This window comes from Marmota monax, unplaced genomic scaffold, assembly GCF_021218885.2.
Source record: "Marmota monax isolate L192 unplaced genomic scaffold, Marmota_monax_Labrador192_F-V1.1 WCK01_AAM20220418_F8-fsc00086, whole genome shotgun sequence".
NCBI classification, from domain to species: Eukaryota; Metazoa; Chordata; class Mammalia; order Rodentia; family Sciuridae; genus Marmota; species Marmota monax.
Window position 1 is genome coordinate 6,180,226 of NW_026693086.1, and position 26,890 is coordinate 6,207,115.

Sequence of the window (26,890 nt, forward strand, 5' to 3'; positions counted from 1 at the left end):
CAGATAATGAGAGGCTGGTCTGAAATGTGCTCCAAGAAGTTATTTGCTCTTTGCAAGTTATAAGGCCCTGAGGATGGGTATGGGGTTGGATCCAGAGACCCAAGAGATTTAAATATGCCTGTGTAACCAAGCTGCTGGAGAGAGTCAGAGCCACATAGATATAATCTGAATGTCACATCTGCCTCTTGGCCACAGAGTAACTTTAAGTCACTTAGCTCTATGAGTTCTTTTCTTATCTGTGAATAAAATAAGTAAACCTTCAGAGAGAACTATCAGGCCCTTAGTAGTCTTTATCTCAAAATGTGTCCAGCAGCAAGTGATTCCCCGAGTTGTGGCATCTGTCCTCTCTAGCAAAGGTCACAAGAGGCCACACTTCAGATGGCCCTTTCTATCCATACCTGAGGGGCCAAGAGTTAAGAAGGCTAGGACTGGATGGAAAAGTAACACAAAAGTGGGGCAGGGACAGGGGGGTCCCACACCAACTGGCACGGGGGCATTAAAAAGGAAGCAGAATTGTGGCAAATTCAGCCCAGTGTGGTGGGAGGGTCATGAGAGTAAGAAAAATGGTCCAGTCTTCACACCTGATCAAATATACACTGTGCTTTGGGTGAAGCTGTGATAGCAGCTGCCCATTCTGGTCTCAGAGCCTGGACAAAGGATCTGCACAAGATAGTGGCTGGAGATTGCAGCTTAAGGGACAGAGCAACTGGGTGCTAGGAACCAGGGAGAGATGACAATCAGGGTGTTTTCTGGCCCAAGGGGAAACCCTGTGTTTAGGAAGAGCAATCTCCATAAAGTTGAAGGCTTCCTCACACCTCCCACACTGGGCCACTCTACTTGTGCAGCATACAAACCATGCAACAAGAAATTAGGTGGAAATCATGCCTCCTGAATTTTAGATAAGATTCCAAGGAAACACTGAACATAAAAGCACTTCCCAGACAAGGCCCTAGGGCTTCACTGGCTGTTCATAGTAATGACTAGTGGCTCATGATGCCCAGGGCACTGTCCACACACTCATTTTAAGGACAAGTCTCTTTTATCACATAAGGTTTTTATTGAACTCAAATTCAGGGGCTCCAAAGCCTGAGGAAGACAAGGCAGGCTGGGGTTTGCACTCAAGAGGCCCAGGCCCTACCCCAAGGCCCCAATCCCCACCCTACCTACCCTTTTTAACCCCTTCCAAACTCAACGAGGGTCTCAGCAGCTACCAATCTAAACTACCCCACTCTAATTAGCCCTCCCTCTCCCTCCCCCCCTCCCCATCTAGCACTTTGCCAAGCCAGGCACCCACTAAGGAGCATGCTGCTGAGGCCAGTTCTCTGCTGACCTCTTTCTGGATCTCTCCCAGTGCCTCCTGCTGCCTGTTTGGCCTCCCTCCAATCCCTCTTCATAGCCCATTTCCCATAAGTCTCCAGGGCATGTAACTTCCTGCACCCTGGCCCTCTTGTAGGATGCTCAATTCTTCCATTCTCCTTCAACCCTTCCACTAACCTCTCTAAAGGTTTCTCTAGCTCCCGGTCCCCTTCTCCTCTGCCCACCGCCTCCCCACCCCTGATGGGTCCCGGGTTAACGCCGGCCAGCCGCGTGGGTCCGCTGGTGGCGAATGAGGTCGGAGCTCTGAGAGAAAGCCTTTCCACAGTCATCGCACTTGTAGGGCCGCTCCCCGCTGTGGACCCGGTGATGCTGCAGCAGTGTGGAAGAGCGGCAGAAGCCCTTGCCGCACACGGCGCACCTGTAAGGCCGCTCGCCCGTGTGTGAGCGCTGGTGTTGAATCAGCGTGGAGGAGCGATTGAAGGTCTTGCCACAGTCGGGGCAGCTGTAGGTGCGGCCTGGCAGGTGGGTGCGGGCGTGAATGGCCAACACAGAGCTTTGGCCAAAGCGCTTGCCGCACTCCGGGCACTTGAAGGGCTTCTCGCGGGCGTGACTGCGGGCATGGGGGATAAGTGCCGACCGCTGGGAGAAGCTTTTGCCGCAGATGCCACAGCTGAAGGGCCTTTGCCCGGTGTGCACCCTCTGGTGGGTACGCAGGGACGAGTTCTGGCTATAGCACTTTCCGCACTCAGGGCAGCTGTAGGGCCGCTCGTGGCTGTGGGTGCGCTGGTGCCGCAGGAGGTAGGAGCTGTCGCCGAAGGCCTTTCCACAGTGGGGGCACTTGTAGGGCTTCTGGCCAGAGTGGGTGCGCTGGTGGCGAAGCAGGTAAGAGCTGTCAGCGAAGGCCTTGCCGCAACGGGGACACTTGTAGGGTCGCTCGCCCGTGTGGGTGCGCTGGTGTTTGATGAGGTCAGAGCTCTGGGAAAAGGCCTTACTACAGACCTCACATTTATAGGGCTTCTCACCGGTATGGATGCGCTGGTGCTGGATGAGGGTGGAGCCCCTCCCAAAGCTCTTCCCGCAGATTCCACAGATGTTGGGCCGAGGGCCCTGCCCACCCCTGGCCCTGCCGCCCCGCCGGCCCCGAAGGGTCCCTGTCAGACCCAAGGGATTCTGGAGCATCTCAAACTGGGGTGTTGCCAGCAGGGCCCCCGTAGGCATTTCAAAAGGTGGCCCCAGGGCCAGGGCTCCTGTAGGCTGTTCCCCAAACCCCTGAGTGAAGGAGTCCAGGGGGTGAACTCCTAAGGGGATACTCAAGGAATTCTTTTCCTCTGGGTTCAGAAGCATCTCTGCACCTTCCTGGAATTTAGAACTTTCAGCCTCAAATTCGGGGCTTTGGGTTTTGAACCCAGGATTCTGGGGTTCAATTCCAGGGTTTGGGGGTTCATATTCCAGGCTCTGGGATTCATACCTGGAGCTCTGAGATTCAAATTCAGGGCTCTGGGATTCATAACCAGGGCTCTTGGGTTCATAGCCAGGACTCTTGGGTTCATAGCCAGGACTCCGGGGTTCATAACCAGGGCTCTTAGGGTCATAGCCAGGGCTTTGGGGTTCATACCTAGGGCTCTGGGGTTCAAACTCAGGGCTCTGAGGATCTGATTCAGGACTTCTGGGTGCAAACTCGGGGCTTGGGGGCACAAACCCAGGGCTTCGGGACTCGAACCCCGGGCTTTCAGGCTCAAACCTGGGGCTTTGGGATTCAAACTCTGGGCTTTGTGGCTCAAACCCGGGGCTTTGGGGTTCAAGCCCAAAAGGTATCTCTTCAACTTCATAGTCCCCACTGCCTTCGTGCTGAGAAATTTCCTCTTCCTCATTCTCACTCGAGTTGCCTGCAGGGTCAAGAGAATTACAGAAAATCCAAATTGTGTGGGGACCTGGAAGGTCATTTGGTCCATTAGTTGCCACAAACCTCTCCCCGCGCCCCAAGCAGGGTCGCTGACCCTTTGGCAGGTGCTGAAATTCCCAACCCTTCAGAGAAGACCCAGAACATCCAGTCCCCAGCACCCCCCTACCAAGTCCCAGGTGTCCAAGCCCCCGACCCTCTTTCCCTCCCACGGGCCAAAGCCCCTTCTCCCGCTCCCGGTACAATCCTCGGAGGAGAGGTCCCTCCCTCACCTTTGAGGGACCCTTCGGGGCTCCCCATTTCGTCAGGACTTTGCACATCCCGGGGCTCGAGACCCCACGGCGACGCCTCCCGCTCCATCCCCGCCAGCTCCCAGTGCAGCAGCGGTGGCGATGGTGAACGATCCTGAGACCCTGCCTGAGTGCCCTGGGACCTGGGCCCTCGCCACTCGCCCGCTCAGCGCCGCCCAGGGCACCCAGCTGCCCAGCCCTGGCCCCCGAGGCCGGACGTCTTGACCCTGGGCCTCTCCGGCCCGCCGAGCCCCTCCCCTACCCGCGGCCCCGCCCCCCTCCCAAGGTCTCGACTTGTCCCGTGGCCCTCACCAGCCCCCGCGCGTCGGGGCCTCCGAGATGAGGGGCTTCACGACTAGCCCTGCCGCCCCCTGCCACCGCTCCCTGCCCGAGACCCCGCGGTCTGGCCCCCCGGCCCGGGGCTGGGCTGCGGCTCTCCGACCCCCTCCCCCCGCACAGGAAGTGTCCGTCCGCGGCCAGTTTCCCCCGCTGGCTAGCGCCGCGGCCTCTCTAGGAGCGGCTGGAGGTGGAAACTCGTTGGCATTAACCCTGGGCTGGATGGCCCCGGCGTTAGGGCGAGGGGAAACGCAGCGTGCTGGAGCCAGCGGAAGGGGCTAGGGCAGTTGTGTGCCTATATCCTGGGTCTTCGTCTGTCCACGGGCCTGTCTGTCGATCTCCCGAGCCCTGTGTCCCTCAGTGCGTGTGGCCAAGGGCGAGGCGACAAGCGAGACCAAGGTCAGCGAGAAGGAGCGACGCTTCCCGGCGCCAGCGGGGGCGGTGTCTAACTCCCCTCCCCTCCCAGGCCTTCGGGTCAGCTCCGGCCGCACCTCGGAATCCTAGACGGACTCCCCTTTGACCTCATCGCGGCTCTTGAGCCTGGGACTCCCTCGTCGAACTCCGGGTCCCCACACCAGCGCGCCCACCCTCACTCCTCTTCGGCCCCCTCCCCATTCTTCCTAATCCACCCCTCTCCCCTACTGGGAAGGCTAGGATCGTTGCCAAGGAGACAGCCCCGCCTCCGGCTTCCAGAAGCACCTCCCCTAACTTCCCAGAGAGCTCAACGATTGGTCAATGTGGCTAGTGCATTCGTCGCCCCTCCTCCTCCGACTTCGGTGGCTGCCTGGCGTTAATGGTCGCCAGGGAACCAGAGGCATCTTTATGATTGGCTGAAGGCACCCAGGCCGGTTGCACCTCTGTCCGCCAGAATTGCCCGGGGGAGTGAGTGGGAGGGAGATGCCCGGCGCCTCGGCCCGTGCTTTCAAAACTTTTCCACCCCCATTTGCCCTCAATTATGTTTTATCTTTTTGAGGAATGAAAGCCAAGGGATGTGAGGATAGATACACTTCCTTACCCTCTCTCCCTGCAGTCCTTTCTCAGCAGTTTCCTTCTTCCCACAGGTTCTAAGTGCTGAAGGAACCAGTCCAGAGATCCTCCTGAAGAGAGGAAGCCTCTTTCTTTTTCATTACCCTGTCTCTTCCCTTTACTCTCCTCAAAGCCTGAATTTAACTGAATCCCTGGGAACCTTAGTCCCTGGTTCCTGAATTTTCTCACAGGGAAGCAGGATTTCTTGCAGGGGAGGATGACAATGAAGAGTTCAGGAAGAGAATTGACAGACAGAACCACAGGACCTTTTAAGTGATCTAAGAACTTTCTAGTCCTATCTGGTTTGACTGGATGTTTGTGGAGGAAGAGAACCTGAGAATACTGCCCCAGGTGTATCTTTGAATGCAGAAGAAAGTGACCCTGAAAAGACAACTTAATATCATCCAATCTTGTCCTTTTTCTGCCCTTCTTGCTGAAACAAGTTAGGTAACATTCTTGACAATTAAGGAGCCAAATTATCCTGTGTGAATGTTACAGTGGCCATGGATTGTGTGTTTTCTTGCCTAACCGAACAAATAAAGGTAAGAAACTTGTTGGGAAGAAAGATGGCATCTTCCAATATTCCTGAAAAGAGATGAGAACAATTATTTAGATAATACCAAGTGGTAATGATAAATTCCTTCTTAAGATTGGGAGCCATCTTGCACAAAGGCATGAAAAGCTAATTTCGGCTTTACTATAAATTACTGCGATTTCTAAACTTGCTTGGAATGCCTGCCCGTTCCTTGAACTCACCGGAGCCTGGCTTTCCCTGACCAGATAACAACTCTCTCTGAAGCTCTAATGGCCCCCATAAATTCTGATGTTGGGGCCAGCTAAAATATTAACTAGCCTTTGTGTTATGCTTGTCAAAATTTTGTTATTTGTAAGTTCTCAAACCCCCCTTTGTGTAACTTTCTGTGTTATAAAGCTGTGCTCCTTAGAAAGCTGCGGGGCTATCTTCTGTTCCCACGGTTTTTGGGAGAGACAGCCCGGCCAGTCAAAAATTATAAGCTTGCTTTAATTTTATTTAAATTAGAGTCGGTGGTCCTTTCTTTGCATCATGGTCTAACAATAAAAGACTGGAGAGAGGGCTGGGGTTGTAGCTCAGTGGCAGTGTGCTTGCCTTGCATGTGTGAGGCCCTGGGTTCGATCCTCAGCACCACATAAAAATAAAGATATTGTGTCTTTCTATAACTTAAAATTAAAAAAAAAAAGACTAGAGAGAGAGACTTACAAATAGAATTACAGATCTTTCCACAGTGAAGTTGAGGCACCCTTCTGCCCTCCAGGGAAACAGCTACCAGTTCTATACTTCTGTCCTATCACAATATCTGTTTGTTCTAAAATCTTTGCTAAGAGTGATATGTGTGGTGCATCACTAGAGAGCCCACATAGTCAGAACACCCTACAAAGTGCACTGATTGTGGGAAGAGCTATACATGAGGCCACCTCTTGTCCCCAAAGCATGAACACAGGTAAGAAACAAAAGTTTCCTTTACAACTTTTCTCTGACTTCTAACTTGTTTATTCACCAGAAGATTCACAGAAGAGCAACCAAATTCTACAAAATGTGTGGCAGGTCCTCCAGCCACAGCTCTGACACAGTCCATTGCCTGCATTCTTCTTATCATGAGTCACAAACCCAAAGTGTGGCAGAAGTCAGGCCAGGACTTCCAGCTGCTCTGGCACCAGCATCTCCACAGGGAAATTCAGCCACCTTTGTCCCTAGAGGAAAAGAGTGGCTGACTTCCAGTTCACCTCCCCCAACACTGGGTCCTGTCTATGCAAAGGGCCTTCAACGGATATCCAGCCTCCACTTGCCACACACCCACAGAGTGAGAAGCTCTAGCAGATGGTGCAGTCCCCTCTGATAAGTAAGGGTTTCAACTTCATTGCAAGTCATAGAAAACTTAGGAGTCCACTGGACTTGTTCTACTACTGTGTCCATAGTGAGGAACCCTGTGCATGTCCTGAGCTGAGTGGCCACTTTGTCCACTCAGTGTAAAGGAGCCTGGGGCAGAACCATTCAGTTTAGGGACAAAGTATTGGACAACATTTCAGGGCCCATGCTAGAAAGAGCTTCTCAATGTGTGAAGGACTTCTGCATGAACTGTCTCTTCCTGCAAGCAAAAGACAAGTCCTCTAAAAGGCCTCTGTCAGGCATGAGAAGAGATGCCCCAATATAGTCAACATGATTTGAGGTGCCCAGGAGAGACCAGCTAAGGACCGGAAAAATGAAATGTGGTCTTTGTACCAGGGCAGGTCATCCCCTGGCCTGACACATTTGGGACAGACCCTGGAACCAGCCACTATTCTTGCAAAACTAAGGAACAGTGAAGGGCTTGGAATGCAGTTGATGGTAGGGTGCTCACTTAGCATATACGAAATTCCTTTTAAGTGATCTAAGAACTCTCCAGTCCTGTCTGGCTGAGAGGAAGAGAATCCAAGAATACTGCCCCAGGTATAGTTTTGAATGCTGAAGAAAGTGACCCTGGAAAGATAACTTCAATCTCCAGCACTACCTCAAAAAAAAAAAAAAAAGAGTAATTGGAAAATGACCTTTTGTTCAGAGGAGTAGTTCTTTGAACTTTAGCAGGCATAAAATTCCATCCCTGGAGATTCCGATTCAATAGGCTAGAGGTAGAGCCCAGAGCCAGGGAGCTTGCTACATTTTTAAAAAGGCATCCCATGTGATAATTGTGAGAGAGATCCCTTATTTTGGAAATATAATCGGCCCTCTGTATCTGTGGGTTCTGCATCCACTAATTCGACCAAATATAGATTTAAAATATTTGGGGAAAAAATACATCTGTTTTTGTTTTGAATATGTATAGACTTTTTTTGGTCTTGTCAGTATTCTCCACACAATAAAGTATAACTGTTTATGTAGCACTTGTTGTATTAGGTATTTAAGTAATCTAGAGATGATTTAAAGTATACAGGCAGATGTGTGTAGGTTATATGCAAATACTACACCATTTTATACAGGGGACTGGAGCATTTGTGGATTTCAATATCTATGGGGATCCTGGAACCAATTCCCCAACCCTGAAAACAACTGTACTGGCCTAGAGCAAGGTTTAGCTTCTTTGGATCATAAATTTCTTTATGTGTCCTATTCCTAGAAAGACAAATGTTCTGAGGAATTTTAGGGGGTCTTTGGAATTCAAGCTCTTACCTGCCCTTATTTTAAGTGGTCTGGTCAAGCTAAGGGTGAGTGATGTGGCTGTAGCTTTTACTTCTCACCCTGGTTGGCTTTTCACAGAGGGCTTATCTTGTCTAGTGCTGACAAGTGTTTCTTCCAATGCACCTGTGAAACCTTGGGAAACCCCTCAACTCAAGATGTTGAGGCAGAGCACATTTGAGGCCAGCCTTAGTAATTTAGCAAATCCCTAAGCAATTTAGCAAGATTGTATCTCAAAAAAAAAAAAAAAAAAAAAAATAGGGCTGGGGATGTGGCCCTGTGGTAAAGCACTGTTGGGTTCAATTCCTAGTAAAAACAAAACTAAACAACACCTCTTCCTTGTTTAAATTGTTTCTGAAGCTGAGCCTCAAAGACCCACAAAAGCAGAAAAGGGAGCCCTACTTTTGGTGGAAGTATTTGTGCCAAGAAATGAGCAGCTGAGAATAAAATGGGGCTGAGGCCCAAGGGTTTCATGACCCTAAAGACTTGATTAAACAGTGGAAAATCGTGTCATGAGGGCAGGAAGCAGAGGAGTTGAGTCTGGTTTCTTTTTCAGTTGAGCCCTGAGCAAGCTTTGCAAACTTCAAAGCACTCAAACGTGTTTAAGTTGCAATTATGGCACCTTTAATTGGCAAGCTGAGGGCAGGGGCCAGATCTGGCTTGAATCTGAGCTGAGAACTGGTGTTGCAAACTGGGATTTCCCCAGACAGCACTGAGCCCCAGGGAGGGGCTGGGGCTGTAAACTGGGAATTAAAATCTGGTTTAAAGGTAGCTCCTACTGCCAAGGTGCCTCTTCTCACCTCCTGTTCCCCTTGTGATAAGGTGACACATAAAACAATCCTCCCCAGAAAAGGTTAGGGTTAGGAAGACCTTAATGGAGTCAGATTTGAAGATTAGGTGGGTAGAGTTCATTACTTCACCAGAACAGTGCCTTTTCTCCAAATTTTCTACTTTTTCAGAAGTTTCTTGAAGTTGACAGGCCTGCTTTCTTCCTCTCAAACACAGGACTAAGACAGGTGAACAAGCAAGTGCACACAGGACAGCTAGGACATACGCCCTTGTCATGACTCCATGAAGTGAAGGGTCTTCCTGACCAAGGGAACTCAGGGTTCACCCATGCTGGCTGTTCCCTGCCACATGTGTGAGGCTGGACTTGAACCACAAAGGAATTGGTGGTAGATGGAAAATGGAGTCACAGGGCGATCAGGAAAAGTTTCTGCAAAGCTTGGAAACAGATGGTACAGTTCCTTCATAATGCCACATGGCTTCTGACCCCCATCCCCCTTTGTTCGTTATGGCAGGTACCAAAAGAATGAAGATGTAAGATTTGCTTTTGTTGATTTGCAACTCTCATCTTGGGCTGGGTTTTCTCTTGCCTGAGTCTGTCACATGGCTGTTCTCTAAGGCCCATCTTATAACTGGGATTGACTATCCCCATCCAGGTCAGTGCCTGGGTGTTATCACAAGGAACAGACAGATGCCTCTAAACCCTGACTGAGAAGTTGGCAAGGAACACATGAATGGTATGGTGAAAATGACAAGTCAGGCACAGTGTGTGCACCTGTAGTCCCAGCTACTCTGCAGGCTGGGGCAGAAGATTGGGCAGAAGAGCCCAGGAGTTCAAGGCCAGCCCGGACAATATAGTGAGACCATATCTCCCAATCCCAGTGGCTTCGGAGGCTGAGGCAGGAGGATTGCAAGTTCAAAGCCAGCCTCAGCAACTTAGCAAGGCCCTAAGCAATTAGCAAGATCCTGTCTCTAAATAAAATATTTAAAAGGGCTAGTGATTTGGCTCAGTGGTTAAGTGCCCCTGGGTTCAATCCCTGGTACCAAAAAAAAAAAAAAAGAAAGAAAATGAAAAGAAAAAAAGGACAATTAAGAACCCTGCGGGCTGGGGATGTGGCTCAAGCAGTAGCGCGCTCGCCTGGCATGCGTGCGGCCCGGGTTCGATACTCAGCACCATATACCAACAAAGATGTTGTGTCCGCCGAGAACTAAAAATAAATAAATAAATAATAAAAAAAAAAGAACCCTGGAGTTTCACTGTGTATGTGTGACGTTGGGGGCAGGGTGCTTAGCCTCACCTGATCCCAATGTCCCCAATTGCAAAGGGTCAAGAAAAATAAATCTTCAATTAAAAAGTGCGAGGAGGGCTGTGGATATAGCTCAGTTGGTAGAGTGCTTGCCTTGCATGCACAAGGCCTGGGTTCAATCCCCAGCACCACACACACACACACAAATAATAATAATAATAATAATGTGTGAGGAGGCCTTCTAGGGTGGCTAAGAAGGCTTGAGCCCCAAGGGTTTCTCAGGAAGGTCCAAGGAGGACTAGGAAGAATCTTGGGGCCTTCCCCTTCAAAACCAGGACCTGCCAGGTGTGGTGGCACATGCCTACAATCCCAGTGACTCTGGAGGCTGAGGTAGGAGGATCAAAAGTTCAAGGCCATTCTCAGCAACTTACTGAGGCTCCAATCAATTTAGCAAGACCCAGCCTCAAAATAAAAAATAAATAAGTGCTGGAGATGTGGTTCAGTGGTTAACACCCCTGGATTCAATCTGTGGTACCAAAACCAAACCCAAAAAACCAGGAGCTGCTGCTCACCTGAGAGTGGTACTGTGGCATGGCAGATGTCACACTTGGTTTTACTGCCTCATCCTGACTAGGCTGTCCCCTTCAAGCAAGATGCTTCCTTTCCTAGGCTGTTATAAGGGTGAAATGAGTCTATGGACGACAGTACTTTGTAAACCATAAAACAGGAGAGAAGCAGAGATCTGATACAAACCTTGCTGTTACTTCCCACTTGCCACATTCTCACATATATACTCATTCCTATTCAAGAAAACCCAAACACTGTAGACCTTGGTTTGTAAACTCAAATGACTCCTGGGGGCTCAGCAGGTCCAGAGGGAGAAAACCTGCTTTGTCAAAGACATTGATTGGTTCAAGAAACAATTTACTTTATCTTTTTGCTTTAAGAAAAACACTGAAAACACTAAAAAGCAAGCCATGGTTAATGGCTTATCAGCTGTCAGGAGCTGATAAGGAGTGTGGGCTGTGCTTATAGAGAGCTCTGGCTTCACTGAGGAAGCAGCTGTTGATCTGCTTCTGCCAGCTATGGTTTAATGGGAACTTAGGTTAGGTCAACTTGCCAAATCTTTGGACTTCTCAAGAGAAGCTAGAAACCTAGATTTTTGTGTGAAATACCCTGATTTTTATTATCATTATTATGTGGTGCTGGGGATTGAAACTAGAACTTTGCCCATGCTAGCCCTTTTCAATTTTTTGTTTGAGACAGGGTCTCCCTAACTTACTGAAGCTGTCCTCAAACTTGCAATCCTCCTGCCGCAGCCTCTTGAGATTTAAAAATCTTAGGTTGCTAATTTATAACACTAAAAATGCTGCCTGGGTCAGCCCTGATTCAAGATGCAGCAGTGAGTTTTAACTTCTACATTAAAGAGACAATTGGTCAAACAAGGTTCTCTTTGACTTCAATCCTCTTGATACTTCTGAGCTGAAAAACTGCCTTTTTTCCCCCAAAGGGAGGTCCAGTGAGGGTTATACAGCCCTACCTCAAATGAGAGGGGGAGAGCTTCTAGAACCTGGGGAGCAGGGAGCAATGCATCAGCAGATGAAGCTGGTGAGGCCTGTAAGACCATCCTCAGTCCCCAGGTTCAGCTTTTAATTACAAATTCTGTGACTTCCCTAGAGGTCACCACAGAAGTTGATGCCCCTGAGCTCATCTGGGGCTTCAGACTAGGTCTAGATCTTCACCCTCTGCCTGTCCCCCACACTCCTGGAATATCTCTGGATAAAGCTGAAAGCTTACAGGTGGGTCCAGGTCCCCTGGGCCAGGATCCAGGGTCACAAGCAACCCACTAGCCCCCCGGCCCCTGCGGACCCCAGCTCCTGGCCGATGGACCCACTGATGCTTGGCCATGGCTGACTTCTGGCCAAAGCACCTGCCACACTGAGGGCAGGGGTAGGGTCGCTCGCCACTATGGGTACGCCTATGGGCTGCCATTTCAGAGCTCTGCCGGAAACATCGCCCACAGTCTGGGCATGGGTAGGGCTTCTCGCCTGTGTGGGTGCGCAAATGGCGCCGAAGGTCTGAGGCGTGGGCAAAGGCCCGGCCACAGTCTGTGCAGGGGAAAGGGGTCTTGCCGCTGTGCACCCGCTGATGCTGGTGAAGGGCAGAGCTCTGGCTGAAGCAGCGGCCACAGTCAGCACAGCGGTAGGGTTTCTCGCCGGTGTGGACGCGCAGGTGGGTAGTGAGGGCGGAGCGCTGCGTGAAGGCCCTGCCACAGTCGGGGCAGCGGTGGGGCCGCTCCCCTCGGTGGATGGCCCGGTGCTTACTCAGGGAGGAAGCCCGGCCAAAGCCCTTGCCACAGTCAGGGCAGCAGAAGGGCTTCTCTCCTGTGTGGGTGTAGAGATGTTCCACCAGTGTGGAGCGCCAGGCGAAACTCTTGCCGCACACATAGCAGCCATGACGCTGATCTGCTCGTGGGACAGATGGGTGGGCACGGAGCGGAGGGCGACCCCGGTGACGGACCTTGGACCGCCTCTCTAAGCCGGAAAGGAACCCAGCTGAGGATGGTTGGGGGACCTTCTGCCCAGGAATTGCAGAGTCCACAGAAAGTGTCTTCTCCAGTGCTTCTGGCTCTTCCCTTTCCCTTTTTATTTCCTTGTTTCTGGAATCTGCTGGAAGACAAGGGCAAGAGCTCAGACTCAGGCTCATCCTAGTCCTTGAATCCCACACCCTGCACAGTGACAGGCCTCTCAGATACACCACTTTCTGGACCCACGGTTGTCTCTGGGACTTAGTGAAGAATGGGCAGAGGATCTTGGATGAACACCTTTCATCAGCTTTAGGGACAGAAAGGAGGGGAGGGAAGAGCAGTATATTGTCCCTCAGGGCTAGGGAAATGGCACTCGGGGACAGGAGAGGAACCATTTGAGCTGGATCAAGAAAGATGAATGGATGCTTATGGATGTTCCCAGAGGCAGAAACAGCTTAAAGAAAGGCATGAATGAGGCCAGCAATGACAAAGTAATCGAGGCTGAGCCCTTGAGGAACTAAAGAAATACAGCAATAAAAGCCAAGAGAAAATGAACTGCAACACACAGGTGGTAGAGAAGCCAGAGTAATGATGTGTGTGTGTGTGGGGGCGGGGGGGTAGCAACAGAGCTTAGTGACCAAATAGGTGTGAGAGCTCAAAGGAGTGGAGACAGGTGGGTCCAGCCGCCTCTTTCTAGGCTGAGTCCAGAAGCCAGGCAGGAGCCAAGAATGATGGTTTCGGCTGAGACGCAATTCAGGGAAGAAAATGCTAAGCAGGTAAGTCCCCTTGAGCCTGAGTATATATTCACCTGTATCTGCTTCTGTTGGGCACTTGGCGACCTCGGGATCCTGGGCATCCGGATGCCACAGTTCGGCCTCTTCCTCCACCCAGGAGATGAGCGCTGGCTTGGTGCCTCCGCCTCCTGGGAAAAAAGAACGCAAACCCAGCGTTGTAGAGAGGCCACCCCACACTGTCCCGACTTCCCCGACCTGGGGCCTCCCACTCCGCGTGCAGAACCCAGGGTACAGGGGGCATGTGGGCGCCGGCGGGCAGGCAGGGCTCTCACCGAGAGCGCTCAGGTGGAGGTAGGTCTCGCGCATCACGTCCCGGTACAGCGCCCTCTGCGCCGGCCGCAGGCACCCCCACTCCTCCAGGGAGAAGTACACGGCCACGTCCGCGAAGCTCACGGTCCCGGGCTCCCTGCACTCGGTCCCGGCCCCATTCGGTTCCCAGGCGGGGACAGGAGCCAGAGGCGGCGCCATGGAAACTGCCAGCTCCGGCGACAGGCCAGCCACCTCCCCCTACCGAACCTGGCTCTGCCGAGCGTCCCGCGCTTAAGAACGCTTCCCCAGCCCGGGCTCAGGGTTCGGAGGGCGGGAATTAGGACCCAGACAGGGCAAGACCGGGCCTCTCCTGGGCCCACTGGAGTGGATGAGAACTGAGAGCGACGGATACATTGTCAGAACCGGGAGATGCCTTCATAAAAATGGCGGCAACACGGCCTCTCGAACTTTGCTCCCACGCCGTCATGCCCACGGTGATGCCAGCCGGGTATTTCCCGGTCGCTTTGTCTTCCAGCCCTCATCCAAAATGGCCGCGGCGGCTGCAAGTGCCAGTCCGAGAACCCGCCGCGCGTCGCTGGGCCGGGTGGGCTAGGACTCCGCGCGCGGAGGGCGGAGCTGCTGCCCTGTCGGGGTTCAGGCCGGGTCCCTTGCGGAGAGTCGCTGCGGGCCCGAACTGATGATTGCTGTGCTCTTGGGGTTGGGACGTTAGTTTGCTTTTCTGGGCCGTTCTTGTTCTGTTATTAGCTCAAAATTGTATGATAGCAACCATTTCTCAATGTTGGCAGTTAAAAATTAAAAAAAAAAAAAAAAGATAAAAGAGAATCTTTTCTATTGGAAACTTGTTCAAGACTAAAATTCTGGGCACACTGGGTAATGGGGGCCACTAGGGAGCCTAGCCTAGTGTCTCAGAAAGGACAGAAGAACCTTCTTGTGCAAGCTGATACTCCCCCCACCTTCCCCGCAGGACCCACCTTTACAGGTTGACTGCCTCCCTGGCTAGGCCTGGATGTCATTCAAGCACCTGGAATTCCACATGCCTCAAACTGATCTCTTAGAGAATGGGTATGGCTCATTGGTAGAGGGTTTGACAGTATATGTGCCACTCTGGGTTCCATTGTTAAACCATAATGCAAAGAAAAGACCACCCACTCCAATTTAAATCAAATTAAAGCAAGCTTGCAATTCCCATCAGCCCAGGCTGTCTCTCCCAAAACCGGTGGGAACAGAAGACAGCCCTCCAGCTTTCTAGGAGCGCAGTTTTATAGCACCAAAAAGTTGCAAAAGAGGAGTGTCTTGAGAAATTACAGATAATAGGATTTTGACAAGCATAATACAAAGGCAGATAATAAATTAATGGTCTAAATGGTTCAGCACTTAAGGAGTAAATTTAGATCCCAACATCAGAATTTATGAGGCCACTAGAGTTTCAGAGAGGGTGGTTATCTGGCCAGGGAAAGCCAGAATTTATGAGGCGCCACTAATGTTTCAGAGAGGGTTGTTATCTGGTCAGGGAAAGCCAGGCATGGGTGAGTTCAAGGCAAGGGCAGGCATTCCAAGCAAGTTTAGAAATCTCAGTAATTTATAGTAAAGCCGAAATTAACTTTTCATGCCTTTGTGAGGAGATGGCTCCCAATCTTAAGAGAGAATTAGACTGGTTTATCAGCATCCCCAATACTGCAAAAAGCAAAAACAAAATAAACTGACAAACTGAACTCACTTTCTTTCCCAAGCACACTCCCAACCTCAGGTCTTCTATTTAAACAAGTGTCACCATCTCTAACCCTAAAACTCCTCTTGTTTATTTCTTAAAATATTTTTTGTAGTTGTAGATGGACAGAATGCCTTTATTTTATTTATTTATTATGTGGTGCTGAGGATCAAACCCAGTGCCTCACATGTGCTAGACAAGTGCTCTACCACTGAGCTACAGCCCCAGCCCTCCCTCTCATTTATTGACTGCCAACTCTGCTCCCACATGCCTTCATACATACCCTGCCCTAGGGAGACTTGGTATTTTTCTCTGGGCAGACTAAATCAATCACAGCATTTCACATGCTTCATGAAAAGACTTCATCTCTTCAACAAGTCTGCTGTGAAGTTTTCACCTGACACTTTGCTTAGTGGATGCTTTTCCCCACACCCAGGGTAGCGCAAATAAAGAGTTGATCACAGCAGACTGAGGAGGAGACAAAAGATCTTGGGCAGGGCCAGACTGACTGAAGAGTGGGTTGGAAAGGGTGAGGGTGTAGAGTTGCTCCCAAGGATCTACACCCCAGCCCTGGTTCTCCCAGTCTCTCAGGCCCTAGAAGGATACAGAGAACATTGAAAACTTCCCTTAAGAGCAATGGCATTTTGTCACCTCTCAGTGCCCACTCCCTGAGTGACTCATCACCCACAGGACTGGGAAGATTTATGGGGGGTCTGGACCCTTCTAGGGAAGAGCCAGGTGCAGAGTTCACACCCCTGGAGGTGAGCCCCTAAGGACCATGGGACCACAGCATTGGGTCCCCCAGTAAGCCTCTGAAGTATGGCCCACTAAAGAAAGACATAAAAACACTGTTCCAATGTTACTCCCTGTGGTAGAAACAGGTGCTACAGGCAAAAGGTCACTCCATGCAGTACCAACTGGGCCAGACTGAAGATTTTGGCAATTCATGACTACACTTGGGAACAGCCATGAGGTTGCTGGGTGAGTGCCAGGTGTTTGAAACCTGGCACAGATCGAGGGTTTGGGGAAGGCTTGGGATACAGAGAGCCTTGGCTAGAGGCTCAGAAACCACATCAGTGTCTCTTGAGCCCAAGGGCTCAAGACAACTCCCAGCTAGCTCCCTTGCTGGCCTCTTCTAAATGTATCCTTTTTTTTTTTTTTTTTTTTCTGAGTGGCTACTCAGAAAGAAACAAAGTAGATTTTTTTTTTAAACAAAGATTAAAAAAAAAAAAATCTATCTTCCATTCCACACCCTGCTCTGGGACCTCCCCAAGGGTTACTTACATTTAGGTAACAGCATCAAACCTCACAACAGCAGAAGGATTCAGATGGGTCGCTAGCCCCTCGGAGCCACCCGACCCCTGAACTATGCTGGGCAATTGAGGGGCTTACCAAGTAGGGCCAATCACACATTTTAGGATGGATCATAGGAGCAACTATTACAGTGCTTAGGGAAGTGGAGATGGAAAGGTGTACCACCTCCAACCTAAATTTGAATTCACACTCTGCCACTGACCTCAAGTTTGAATGATTCATATAGTGTGGCCTGATCATGGTACCACTGGATATCTCAAAGCCAATTATGTGAGAAGAAGGTCAAAATCTCAGGCTCTAGTGTGTGTTAGAAATTCAGGTCAGCAGAAATTAGTAACACTGGGTGATTAAGCAAAGAATATGTAGATGATGTTTCTTGCTCAACAGAACATCCTCTCTTCTAGCTGGAACCAGTACACTGTCCCTACTGGCTTTCAGGTTTCTGCCTTCCTATTGAGTATCTGGGCCCCACAGCTGAGATTCTTCCTTCACCCAAGAGATGAAGGAGGTTTGGGGTCTAAGAATCCTGGGGAAAACACTCATTACTCAAGAAACCTATCCTAAGATTACCTGGGCATAGCAGAGCATGGTTGCACATGCTTATAATCCCAGCAACTCCAGAGGCTAAGGCAGGAATTTGTGGCCAGCTGGGGCAATTTAGCAAGGCCCTAAGCAACTTAGTGAGACCGTTTCAAAATAAAAAATAAAAAGGGCTGGGGATGTGACTCTGTGGTTAAACTCCCCTGGGTTCAATCCCTGGTACAACCCCGCCCCCCACCAAAACTACCTGTGTACTAATTGAATGAAAGTGGAGCATCTCTTCCATTCAGGGCAGATGCTCTGGGTGTTGGAGTCACTGTTGAATCAAAATTAAGTTTCTGCTCTAAGTTTACAATAAGCTGAGGGAGAGAGACACCAGGTATGAGTTTTGCTGGCACAAGTTTCTAGAAGATCTTCTGGGCAGACTGTATAGAACTTCATGACTATACAAATAAGACACAGAGCCATGGTTCTGAGTAGGGTTCTAGCATGGGATAGAAGGGATTCAGAAGACACCCCCCCCAATATTGAACTGAGGGCACTCTACCACTGAACTATATCCTCAGTCCTTTTTTTCATTTTTTGAAACAGGGCCTTGCTAAATTGCTGGGGCTAGCCTTGGACCTGAATGCTCTTGCCTCAGCCTCTAGAGTCGCTGGGATTTAGAGTGGTAAGCCACCAAACCCAGCTCCAGGGGGAATTTCTGGAGGTAGCATTTGAGAGCATTGAAGGATGAGTTAAATTTGGAGGTGTAACTAAGTGGGACGGCCTCTCGTAGGTAGAGAGCTGGTTGGAATTCCAAGTGATGCAGGATGCCGGCCACTGTGGAATATACACTCCCGAACTTTTTACAGTGCGTTCTGATAGGCCATTGGAGGAATGTGGCAGGGGGAAGCAGCTAGTAATTTCAGTGAGGTTGACCTGGAGAGGGAGGAATCAATCTGGGGCAAGAGCGAGGGCGAGTCAGACACAAGGCCCTGCCCATGCCACCCATCTTTTTCCTTTTTCAGAAATCCCCACCAGCTAACGAACACGTGTGCACCCCCATAACGCAGACACCCCAGTGTCCCAGGCCACGTCTGCGAAGCTCACAGCCTTCGATCTCTCCCCTTCTCAGTTTTTCACTGGCACATCGGGAGGGAAACAAAAGAGTTCCGCTAACCCAGAGAGCGACGCTAAGGAATCTGGGGGCCAAGGCGGGGGATAGGGAGCTCGGCGACCGGAAATACCTTTGGGTGTGTCTGCTCTAGGACCGCGAGAAACTCAGGTTACACGAACTCAGTGGTGCGGGGGCTAGAAAACTAAGGTGACCTCAGAAAAGATGGCTGCGTCCTAGGCTCTATTTGTTTTAGAAAAAGTCACTGAATAGCTTGAATGTCAACCTGGTGTCAGTAACCTGGATTGTCCCCCCTAGAAACACTCTGTCCTCTGTTCCTGAGGGTCTCTTGGCGGCTCCACTTGCCCATAGTTAATATGGCCCCGGTTGCTTCGGGTTTGAGCTCAGGGCGGGCGGCGGCGAGTGATCCAGAAGTGGAAAAAGATGGGGTCAGGGAACCTCTTGCGCCCCGCCCCCCCCCCCGCCGCCTCAATTTCTGCAAGAAGGTATAACCAGCGATCTTTTTTTTTTTTTTTTTTAACAACCTCATTTAAAATGTTATTCAAAATTTCATTTACCAGGTGCGGAAGAATATTCAGTGACGTCACTTCCTATTCAATTCCTTTATTATCAGTTTCTTAAGTATTCCTGTACAGAAGTCATATTTACTAGCTCTGAGGACACTGGGCTGAATATCTCTCAATGCCTTAGGAGTTCAACGAGAAAAGAGAACGCTGAAACCCGGCTGCTAGCCAAAGGCAGATACCCCTTCAGTGATTGCAGGTCTTCAGCCTTTCCCAGCGCCTCACACTGCCTCCTCCAGGTGTGGGCCAGAAAAGCTACGTGAACACTTTGAATATGCTGACCCCTGCTGACCATATGAAAAGGAGCTGGATTTTAAGTGTATTAAGGTATGATTGTGTAAAAAATTAGGTGCATTAATGGACGACAGGATTCATTTGTTTCATTTATTTATTTTCAATTTTTTTGTGGGTGATACGGATTGAACCCAGGGCTTTGATCATGTTAGGAAAACGTACCACTGAGCTACATTCCCAGCTCCTTGTTTGTTTTTAAAGCTTCACTTCCTTGAATTTCCTAATTCCAGGCTCTCCAGACAGAAGATAATAGCCCACTCTACAAAACTGCACTTGGTTCTGTGATATGACTAAAGAGATTAGTAGTATTTGTTTACCTTAATTGGTCATTTACTATGTACAAGACTTTAAGTGCTGCAGGGCACGGTGGCAAAGCAGTTTGGGAGGCTGAGGCAGGAGAATCGTGAGTTCAAACACAGCCTCAGCAAAAGCGAGGTGCTAAGCAACTCTATGAGACCCTATCTCTAAGTAAAATACAAAATAGGGCTGGGGGTGTGGCTCAGTGGTTAAACACCCCTTGGTCCAATTCCTGGTTTAAATACACACACACACACTTTAAGTGGTCTTTCTGGTTAACTCATTAAACAACTCTTCAGAGATAGGTAATCTCGTTTATCAGGAAGCTAAGGACCAGAGATTATCTTATTCAGGCTACAGAACTAGTGAGTAGTGGAGCCAGGATTCAAATCCAGGCAATCTGATTCCAGAACACATGCTGGAACACACAGAATTGAGAAGGCATTTTTTTTTTTTAAGAGAGAGAGAGAGAAAGAAAGAGAATTTTAATATTTATTTTTCAGTTTTCAGCGGACACAACATCTTTGTTTGTATGTGGTGCTGAGGATCGAACCTGGACCGCACGCATGCCAGGCGATCGCGCTACTGCTTGAGCCACATCCCCAGCCCAAGAGAAGGCAATTTTTCAACAACCAGAGAGAAGTGGAATTTGAGGCCAGATAGAGTAGTAACATGGGGTAGTGCAAGAAGCAGGGACCTAAAGATCAGAAAAGCTACTTTGGGCCTCATGCACTATTCCACAGTCCTATAACCCTGAAAAGAAAAGCTAAAAATAATAGGCTATGATAAGCCATGAAAAGTAAATAACAAAGATATATTTAGGGGTCTTGTAAAAGAGGAAGAAAGTCATTTCATGTGTATAGGAGGTATGTGAAATTGCCCAGGAGGAAGGATGACAGGAACAAAAGGTGCCCTGTGGGCTTCTCTGATTCAGACCCTTACAGATTTAAGTCTGGGGTCTCCTTGCTGGTCTCTGGGCGCCTAGCCTTTTGCCTTTCCCATCCATCCTTTGTGACAGTCTGTTGTAGTGAAAAGAAATGATGGGCTGGGGTTGTGGCTCAAGTGGTGGCACGCTTGCCTGGCATGCGTGCAGCCCGGGTTCGATCCTCAGCACCACATACAAACAAAGATGTTGTGTCCACCGAAAGCTAAAAAATAAAAATATTAAAAAATTCTCTCTCTCTCTCTTTAAAAAATTAAAAAAAAAAGAAATGAGAAATCAGGAGGTTTAGGTTTCAGACTTGTCTGCCACTGACTCAACTGTGTGACCTTCAGTAAGTTCCCTCCTATCTCTGGGCCTCAGCTTTCTCTGACTATATTCTGTGGAACGGTATTCCCACAAAATGCCCTATGGGGGAAAAATAAGAATTTTCCTCCATGTCCCTTAGAGAGTCCCTTTAACATATTTAAGATACAGGGCAGTCTTCAGAAAGAAACCTAAGGCCAGATGTAGTGGTATATGCCTGTTGTCCCAGCTATTTGGGATGCTGAAGCAGGAGGATCCCTTGAGCCCATGATTTGGGGACCAACCTAGGTGAGACTCTTACTCCAAAAAAAAGAAAAGAAAGAAAGAAAGAAAAAGAAAAGAAAAGGGAAGAAGAAAGAAAGAATCAGGTGTAATGGCACATGTCTGTAATCCCAAGTAGGAAGCTGAGTCAGGAGAACTTCAAGTTCAATGCCAGCTTGGGCAACTTAGCAAGACCCTATCTCAGATTAAAAAAAAAAAAAAAAGGGCTGGGGATGTACCTCAGTGGTCGAGCACCACTGGATTCAATCCCTAGTACCAGAAAGAGAGAATGAGGCTGAGGATGTAGCTCAGGGATAGAGTGCTTTCCTAGCATGTCTGAGGCCCTGAGTTCCATCCCCAATACTGAAAAAGGAGGGGAGGGAGAGGGGAAGGAAAGAACTGCATCCACTGCTTACCAAACCGTGCTTAAAACACTGACCCACAGGAGTTTTAGAGGCTTAAAAGCCCACCCCAGGGCTACCCAGGAACTGGCTCCTCCATCTTCCTCTTCACTCGACCAAAACCTGAAACCATCATTCCAGCCTCCTTTGATGCTCCCCACGTTTAGCCCATGAAGGAAGCAGGTGCTTCTTGTTAACCTCTAGCCTCATCTGCAACTCTCCATCTCCACCCTTCCTCTATCCTCCTCTGTAGTTCATTCTCAGAGCAGCCAAAGTGTGTTTGTTTGTTTAATGCAAATCAGATCTAATTAACATGCTGCCTAAACCCCCAGTGGTTTACAGGAAGCACATACAGGAGTCAACTTCACACACAAAAAGGGACAGTGGTTGCCAGTAGTTGCGGAGAGGGAGGAATATGGAGTCAGTGTTTCATGGGTGCAGAATTTTAATTGGGGAAAATGAAGAAGTTCTGGAGCCTGATTGGGTTTTTATTTCTTTGTTGTTGTTGTTGTTGTTTTTAATTTTTGTTGTAATTGTAGTTGAACAAAATGCCTTTATTTTATTTGTTAATTTTTAGGTGGTGCTGAGGATCGAACCCAGTGCCTCATGCATGCTAGGCAAGCGCTTTGCCACTGATCTACAGCCCCAGCCCATGATGGTTTTGATAGTCATAAAACAATTTGAATGTATAGCCACATGATGAGGTTTTAGTCCATAGCAAGTACAACAACTGTCCCAAGGGATTATGTTGCCAGGTGATGTCAAATCCTTCTTAGTTAAGTACTCTATGATATTCACACAACAATTAAGTGGCCTAAGGCAGCATTCCTCAGAATGAGCCCCTGTGCTAAGCATGACTGTATTTATAGCCACTGTACCATATTCTTAAAAATAGTTTAGGTGGGACTGGGGAGTATGGCTCAATGGTAGAGCAATCGACAAGTATGTACAAGGCCCTGGATTTAATCCATAGCACTGTACAGACACAATCCTGATATATTTAGAATCAAGTCCAAACTTTGCATTCTTGCAACCAGAGCTTCTGTGACCTGCCCCTTCCCCTTCTCCAACCCCATCTGTAAATCTGTACTCTGCTCTTGGGTCCAAACACAAGTGTCTTTTCTGTACCTCTCCCAAACTCATTCCTAGTTCAGAAGGTTCACTTGCTGTTCCCTGTACCCCCTACTTTTTCCATCCCAAAACCCGCAGCCCCAAGACCCTTTCCTCTCCAACTCCCATGGCTCCTCAACAGATCTGTAGGGTCTAGGCTTCTTCCACAAATCTCACTTCACATGCTTTGCAAAGACATCTTCTGACAACACCTATCAAACAGTCCTGCTTTTGTTCAGGAACTTCCTATGGTTCCTCAGTGCCTGCAAAATAAACTTCAGACTCTTCTGCTGGGATGGGTTATTCTCTCAGATTGACCTGTTATAGCTTAGATATGAGATGTCCCCTAAGGTCATGTGTGAGACAATGCAAGAAGGTTCAGAAGTAAAATGATTAGATTATGAGAGCTTGAATCTAATCAATGGATTAATCCACTGATGTGGATTAACTGGATTATAATTGAAGTGGCACCCTCTTTCTCCCTAGAAAAGACTTTAACTGGGCTTCTCCAGAAATATTCACCCAGAGTGATTTTAGGACTATCAGCAAAAGAGTCTCTGCAAAAGAGTTCAGTGAAGATAAACTTCCTATTTTCCCGTCGCCCTGTTTTACTTGGCCACTGGCTAAGAAGATACCAGCACTCCAGATGCTGGACACCCCTTATTAGTTTTCACAAACATATCTGTTAGATGCAGGGCAGGCTGAAGTAAGTTATCTGCAGGGCAGGCTGAACGAATGTTAGCTGCAGGAGAACCCACGCACTCAAGCCCACCTCTGTCTGGTCCTTTATCACCTGTTTGCATCAAGGCTGAACACTCAACCCCCACCAGTCTGGTGCAACGGAAACCCACATCTAGCCCCTGCCCCGTCTGCCTGAAGGCAGAAGATGACACTACAGTATGATCTAATCACTGTAGGCCAACAAGGCAGCTTACAGACCCAGAGACCCCATTAGATTTGGGCTATAAAAACTCCCTCCCGCCGGGCCCCTCTCTCTTGCTCTTGCTCTTTCTTCAGTTCTCCCTCTCACTCTCTCCTCTCCTCTTCTCTCTCTCTCTGCTCCCCCCTTTCTTCTCTCTTTCCCCACTCTTTCGTTCTCTCTCTTTTTCTCCTCTTTTGCATTACTGCAATAAAGATCTCTTGGTTGCTCCGAGTGTTGTGGTCACTTTCCTTTCAATATCCAGTATAGTACTTTGAAGAAATGTGCAAACAAGGCCTCTGCCCTTGAGCTGGGCTTCACAGAGATGTCTACATTTTTAAGATAAGAGAAGTTACCGGGCTGGGGCTGTAGCTCAGTGGTAGAGTGCCTGCCTTGCATGTTTGAAGTACTGGGTTCAATCCTCAGCACCACATAAAAATAAATAAAGATATTATGGCCATCTACAATTAAAAATTAAAAAAAAAAAAAAAGAGAAGTTACCAATTGGGCTCCATGGTAACAGCTGGCAGGGGAGGAAAGAAGGGGAGAAGAAGCTCTCCCCTTCTCAGGTGTTGTCCTTGAAAGGTTAACTTGCCCAAAATAGTGAAAGAAAAAGCTGCTTTTATGTGAACTTCTGCAGACTGTGAACTTCTGAGCCCCTCTCCTTACACACTGGGTATAAAACTCTGAAACTCCCTGAACTCGGGGTTCAGGGGATTGATTGATGACAGCAAAAGCTGTGCCCTCTGAACCTGGCTGCAGCCAAATACAACTGTTTCCTGCTATCTTCGGTGCCTTGCCTCGTTTGTCCCTGCAGCATAATGATAGGTAGGATGTGGCTGCAAGATATAGGTCACTGGGTGCTTAACTTTAGGGTATTTACTTTCAACCTGAACAGAACACTTCCTCTCTCCCTCCCTCTCCCTCTTTCTCTCCCCCGTCCCCTTTTCTCCATCTCTCCTTCCTGGCTGTCATGTCTCAGCTGCTGTCCTCCACCAGGCCCTTCCGCCTTAACATTCGAGCTATGGAGTTGGTCAGCCATGGACTGAACCTCTGAAATTTTCAGCCAAAATAAATTTTTCCTCCCCTACATTGTTCTCTTCGGGTCTTTCAGTCACAGTGACACAAAGCTGACTAAAACATGACCCCATCCCTCAGCTGCCTGTTTTCCCTTATTCCATTCTAGGTCTTCATGTTTTAGTCAAGTGGAACTGCTGACCATTCCACATGCAGGTCTACCTAGTCTATTGAAAATTTTGTCATTCTTCAAGTCCGGTGTGCTCCACCTCCTCTGGGAAGCCTTCCTAGATTCAGAAGACCTGCCCAAGTCTCTTCGAGGTCCTCCCACATATTATTTTGTAATAACAATAACCAATGCTTATTAAACGCTAATGTGAAGCCAGATCCTGGGGAAGCTGAGTCAGAGAATTGCTTGACTCAAGGAATTTGAGACTAATCTGGGCACAGTAGTGAGACTCCACCAAAAAAAGGGGGTAGGGGCTAGGGGTATAGCTTGGTGGTAGAGCATTTCCCTAGCATGTGCAAGGCCCTGAGTTTGATCCCTACTACTGCAAAACAAAAACAAATCAAAATAAAAACAAAACAAAAAACCACCAATGTGCAAGACTCCATTATTTATAATCTTTATACCAATTTATCACAGGGTGACCAGCACCCCACCAGTATAGTTTTCTGCTCAAGAGGTGATGAGCCACCTGAGAAAATGAAAGCCTTAAATAACTAGTGAAGAATTAAGAGACCCAGAGCCAGAAATTAGTTTTAAAAAGCAGAGCACCTGATAGGTCTTCCAGTCCTGGTAGGAGCTGGAACTGAAGAACTAGAAAATGGCTCTGGTCCTTTATTTAAGGGAGAACATCAGAAGCAGGGGAGGGTTTCAGTGGGGGAGTCTTGTGGCAGGGGATTTGCAGCAAACAGGTTGACTGGCATCTTGGCGAGTTACACCCATCTCTGAGAGGCTGTGTGGCTATGTATCTCCAGAGGGTCACCCCAATTCCAGAGCAGTGCTGAACCTGGCAGAGCTAAGTAGGAATTTCCATGTTTTGGGCAGTCTCAGAACCAGCATGAGTGCCTCTGGGAGTTCCCAGATTCTAGACTTTCCTACCTAGTGACTTCCATGATGATTGGGTTCACGCACATTTCATGGATGGCTCCTGGCATCAATTTGTTTCTTGTTGTTGTTTTGGTTTGGTTTGGTGTTTTTGTTGTTGTTGTTTTTGTTTTGTACTAGGGATTGAACCTAGGGGTGCTTAACTACTGAGTCACATCTCAGCCCTTTGTATATTTTATTTAAAGACAGTGTCTTACTGAATTGCTTAGGGCCTCACTAAGTTGAGGAGGCTGGCTTTGAGCTTGCAATCCTGGCTCAGCTTCCCTAGCTGCCCAGACGACAGGCACGCATCACCACACCCGGCTCCTTATACCAATCTTATGAGATACATGTTGTTATTTCCAGGTTTTTAGAGACAAAGAAACTGATGCACTTGGGCAAGCAATGATTTGCCCAGGATTGCGTGGCAAAAAGCAGGTGAGTCAAAAGCTGAACCAGTCTGTCTAGAGCCAGTGCTCTTAACCTTGCCCCACATTGTGTCCCTTTTCTATCATTTTTGTGAAACAAGCCTCCTTTGCTGCTTCCTCTGCTGGAGAACCTCTCCCCACACCAGTTCTTCCTCATGCCATGGTAAGCAAGGACAGTTCTCCCAGCAGCATTTCCTGGCTTATCATCAGGTAGGCTGGGTTAGGTGGTATCTGCCCCAATCACTTTCTTCCACATTCCATGTGCAACCTGGGTGAGCTGTGACCCCCAGAGCCCAGCACAAAACCCACAGTAGGCCTCAGATAGTCTTTGCTGAATGAATGAACGAACGAATGAATGAATGAATAAGGTCTTCTTTCCTCATCTTGGAATCCCTTACCTCCCAGTCTCTCCAAAGAAAGCTTTCAACACAGTCACTGAATATTGGCTGCATCTTTGGAGTGAAAATGGGCACTAGCTTTGCTGGGGTGCTTAATTTTCTGCACACAGTCCCCAGGCAGGTTGGGCTAGGTCCTGTATCCTGAGCCCCAGATCTGACTTCTCAGAAATGGCAGAAATACTGGGGCTCAATGTCTGTTTCCAGCCTTACTGTGGAATAACAATCAAACCTGGAGAGCATCACTAAGTCACTAAATCTGACCTTAAGTTTACATATTTGCAAAACATGGCTGTTGGTATCCATGCCCTCCTTAGCAAGCTGCTTCTTCTCTCCTACCTCTCCTCCTCCTTCTCCTTCTTTTGGTATTGGGGGTCAAACATGCTCTATATCTCCAGACCCTTAAGTTTTTTTTTTTTTTTTTGAAGAGTTGGGGATGTAGCTTAGTGGTAGAGCACTTGCCTGGCTTGTGGGAGGCTGTAGGTTCCGGGTTCAATCCCTAGTACTTCA

At 48.8% G+C, this 26,890-nt stretch overlaps 2 protein-coding genes and 1 long non-coding RNA gene across 4 annotated transcripts; 1 reads left to right on the forward strand and 2 right to left on the reverse strand.

Annotated features, from left to right (window-relative positions):
• Positions 1 to 1,240: 1,240 nt before the first annotated feature.
• Znf768 (zinc finger protein 768) lies at positions 1,241 to 3,768 on the reverse strand. Its single transcript, XM_046454639.2, has 2 exons — positions 3,490 to 3,768; positions 1,241 to 3,203 (listed from the first exon to the last, which is right to left on the reverse strand). Exons 1-2 carry the CDS (start codon positions 3,575 to 3,577, stop codon positions 1,570 to 1,572), a joined length of 1,722 nt encoding a protein of 573 aa, XP_046310595.1. The 5' UTR covers positions 3,578 to 3,768; the 3' UTR covers positions 1,241 to 1,569.
• A 5-nt stretch (positions 3,769 to 3,773) lies between these two features.
• Positions 3,774 to 9,619, forward strand: LOC124099506 (uncharacterized). The gene is made up of 3 exons (XR_006853970.2): positions 3,774 to 4,242; positions 4,905 to 5,411; positions 9,358 to 9,619. It is a non-coding gene; the product is annotated as an uncharacterized LOC124099506 (long non-coding RNA).
• Positions 9,620 to 10,996: 1,377 nt separating this feature from the next.
• Znf764 (zinc finger protein 764) lies at positions 10,997 to 14,325 on the reverse strand. 2 transcript variants are annotated; one of them, XM_046454354.2, is made up of 3 exons: positions 13,683 to 14,325; positions 13,425 to 13,538; positions 10,997 to 12,758 (listed from the first exon to the last, which is right to left on the reverse strand). In XM_046454354.2, exons 1-3 carry the CDS (start codon positions 13,876 to 13,878, stop codon positions 11,809 to 11,811), a joined length of 1,260 nt encoding a protein of 419 aa, XP_046310310.1. In that variant the 5' UTR covers positions 13,879 to 14,325; the 3' UTR covers positions 10,997 to 11,808. The 2 variants fall into 2 exon arrangements, with proteins under 2 accessions (XP_046310310.1, XP_046310311.1); XM_046454355.2 differs by having other exon boundaries at positions 10,997 to 12,755; positions 13,683 to 14,314.
• Between the last annotated feature and the right edge of the window lie 12,565 nt (positions 14,326 to 26,890).

Coding starts and splice junctions, on each gene's coding strand:
- Znf764 (XM_046454354.2), bottom strand. CDS start 13,878: ATGGCGCCGCCTCTGGCTCCTGTCCCCGCCTGGGAACCGAATGGGGCC. Junction 13,539..13,682: donor CCTCCACCTGAGCGCTCTCG/GTGAGAGCCCTG, acceptor CTTTTTTCCCAG/GAGGCGGAGGCACCAAGCCA. Junction 12,759..13,424: donor CCCAACAGAAGCAGATACAG/GTGAATATATAC, acceptor CTTGTCTTCCAG/CAGATTCCAGAAACAAGGAA.
- Znf768 (XM_046454639.2), bottom strand. CDS start 3,577: ATGGAGCGGGAGGCGTCGCCGTGGGGTCTCGAGCCCCGGGATGTGCAA. Junction 3,204..3,489: donor CCCCGAAGGGTCCCTCAAAG/GTGAGGGAGGGA, acceptor TTGACCCTGCAG/GCAACTCGAGTGAGAATGAG.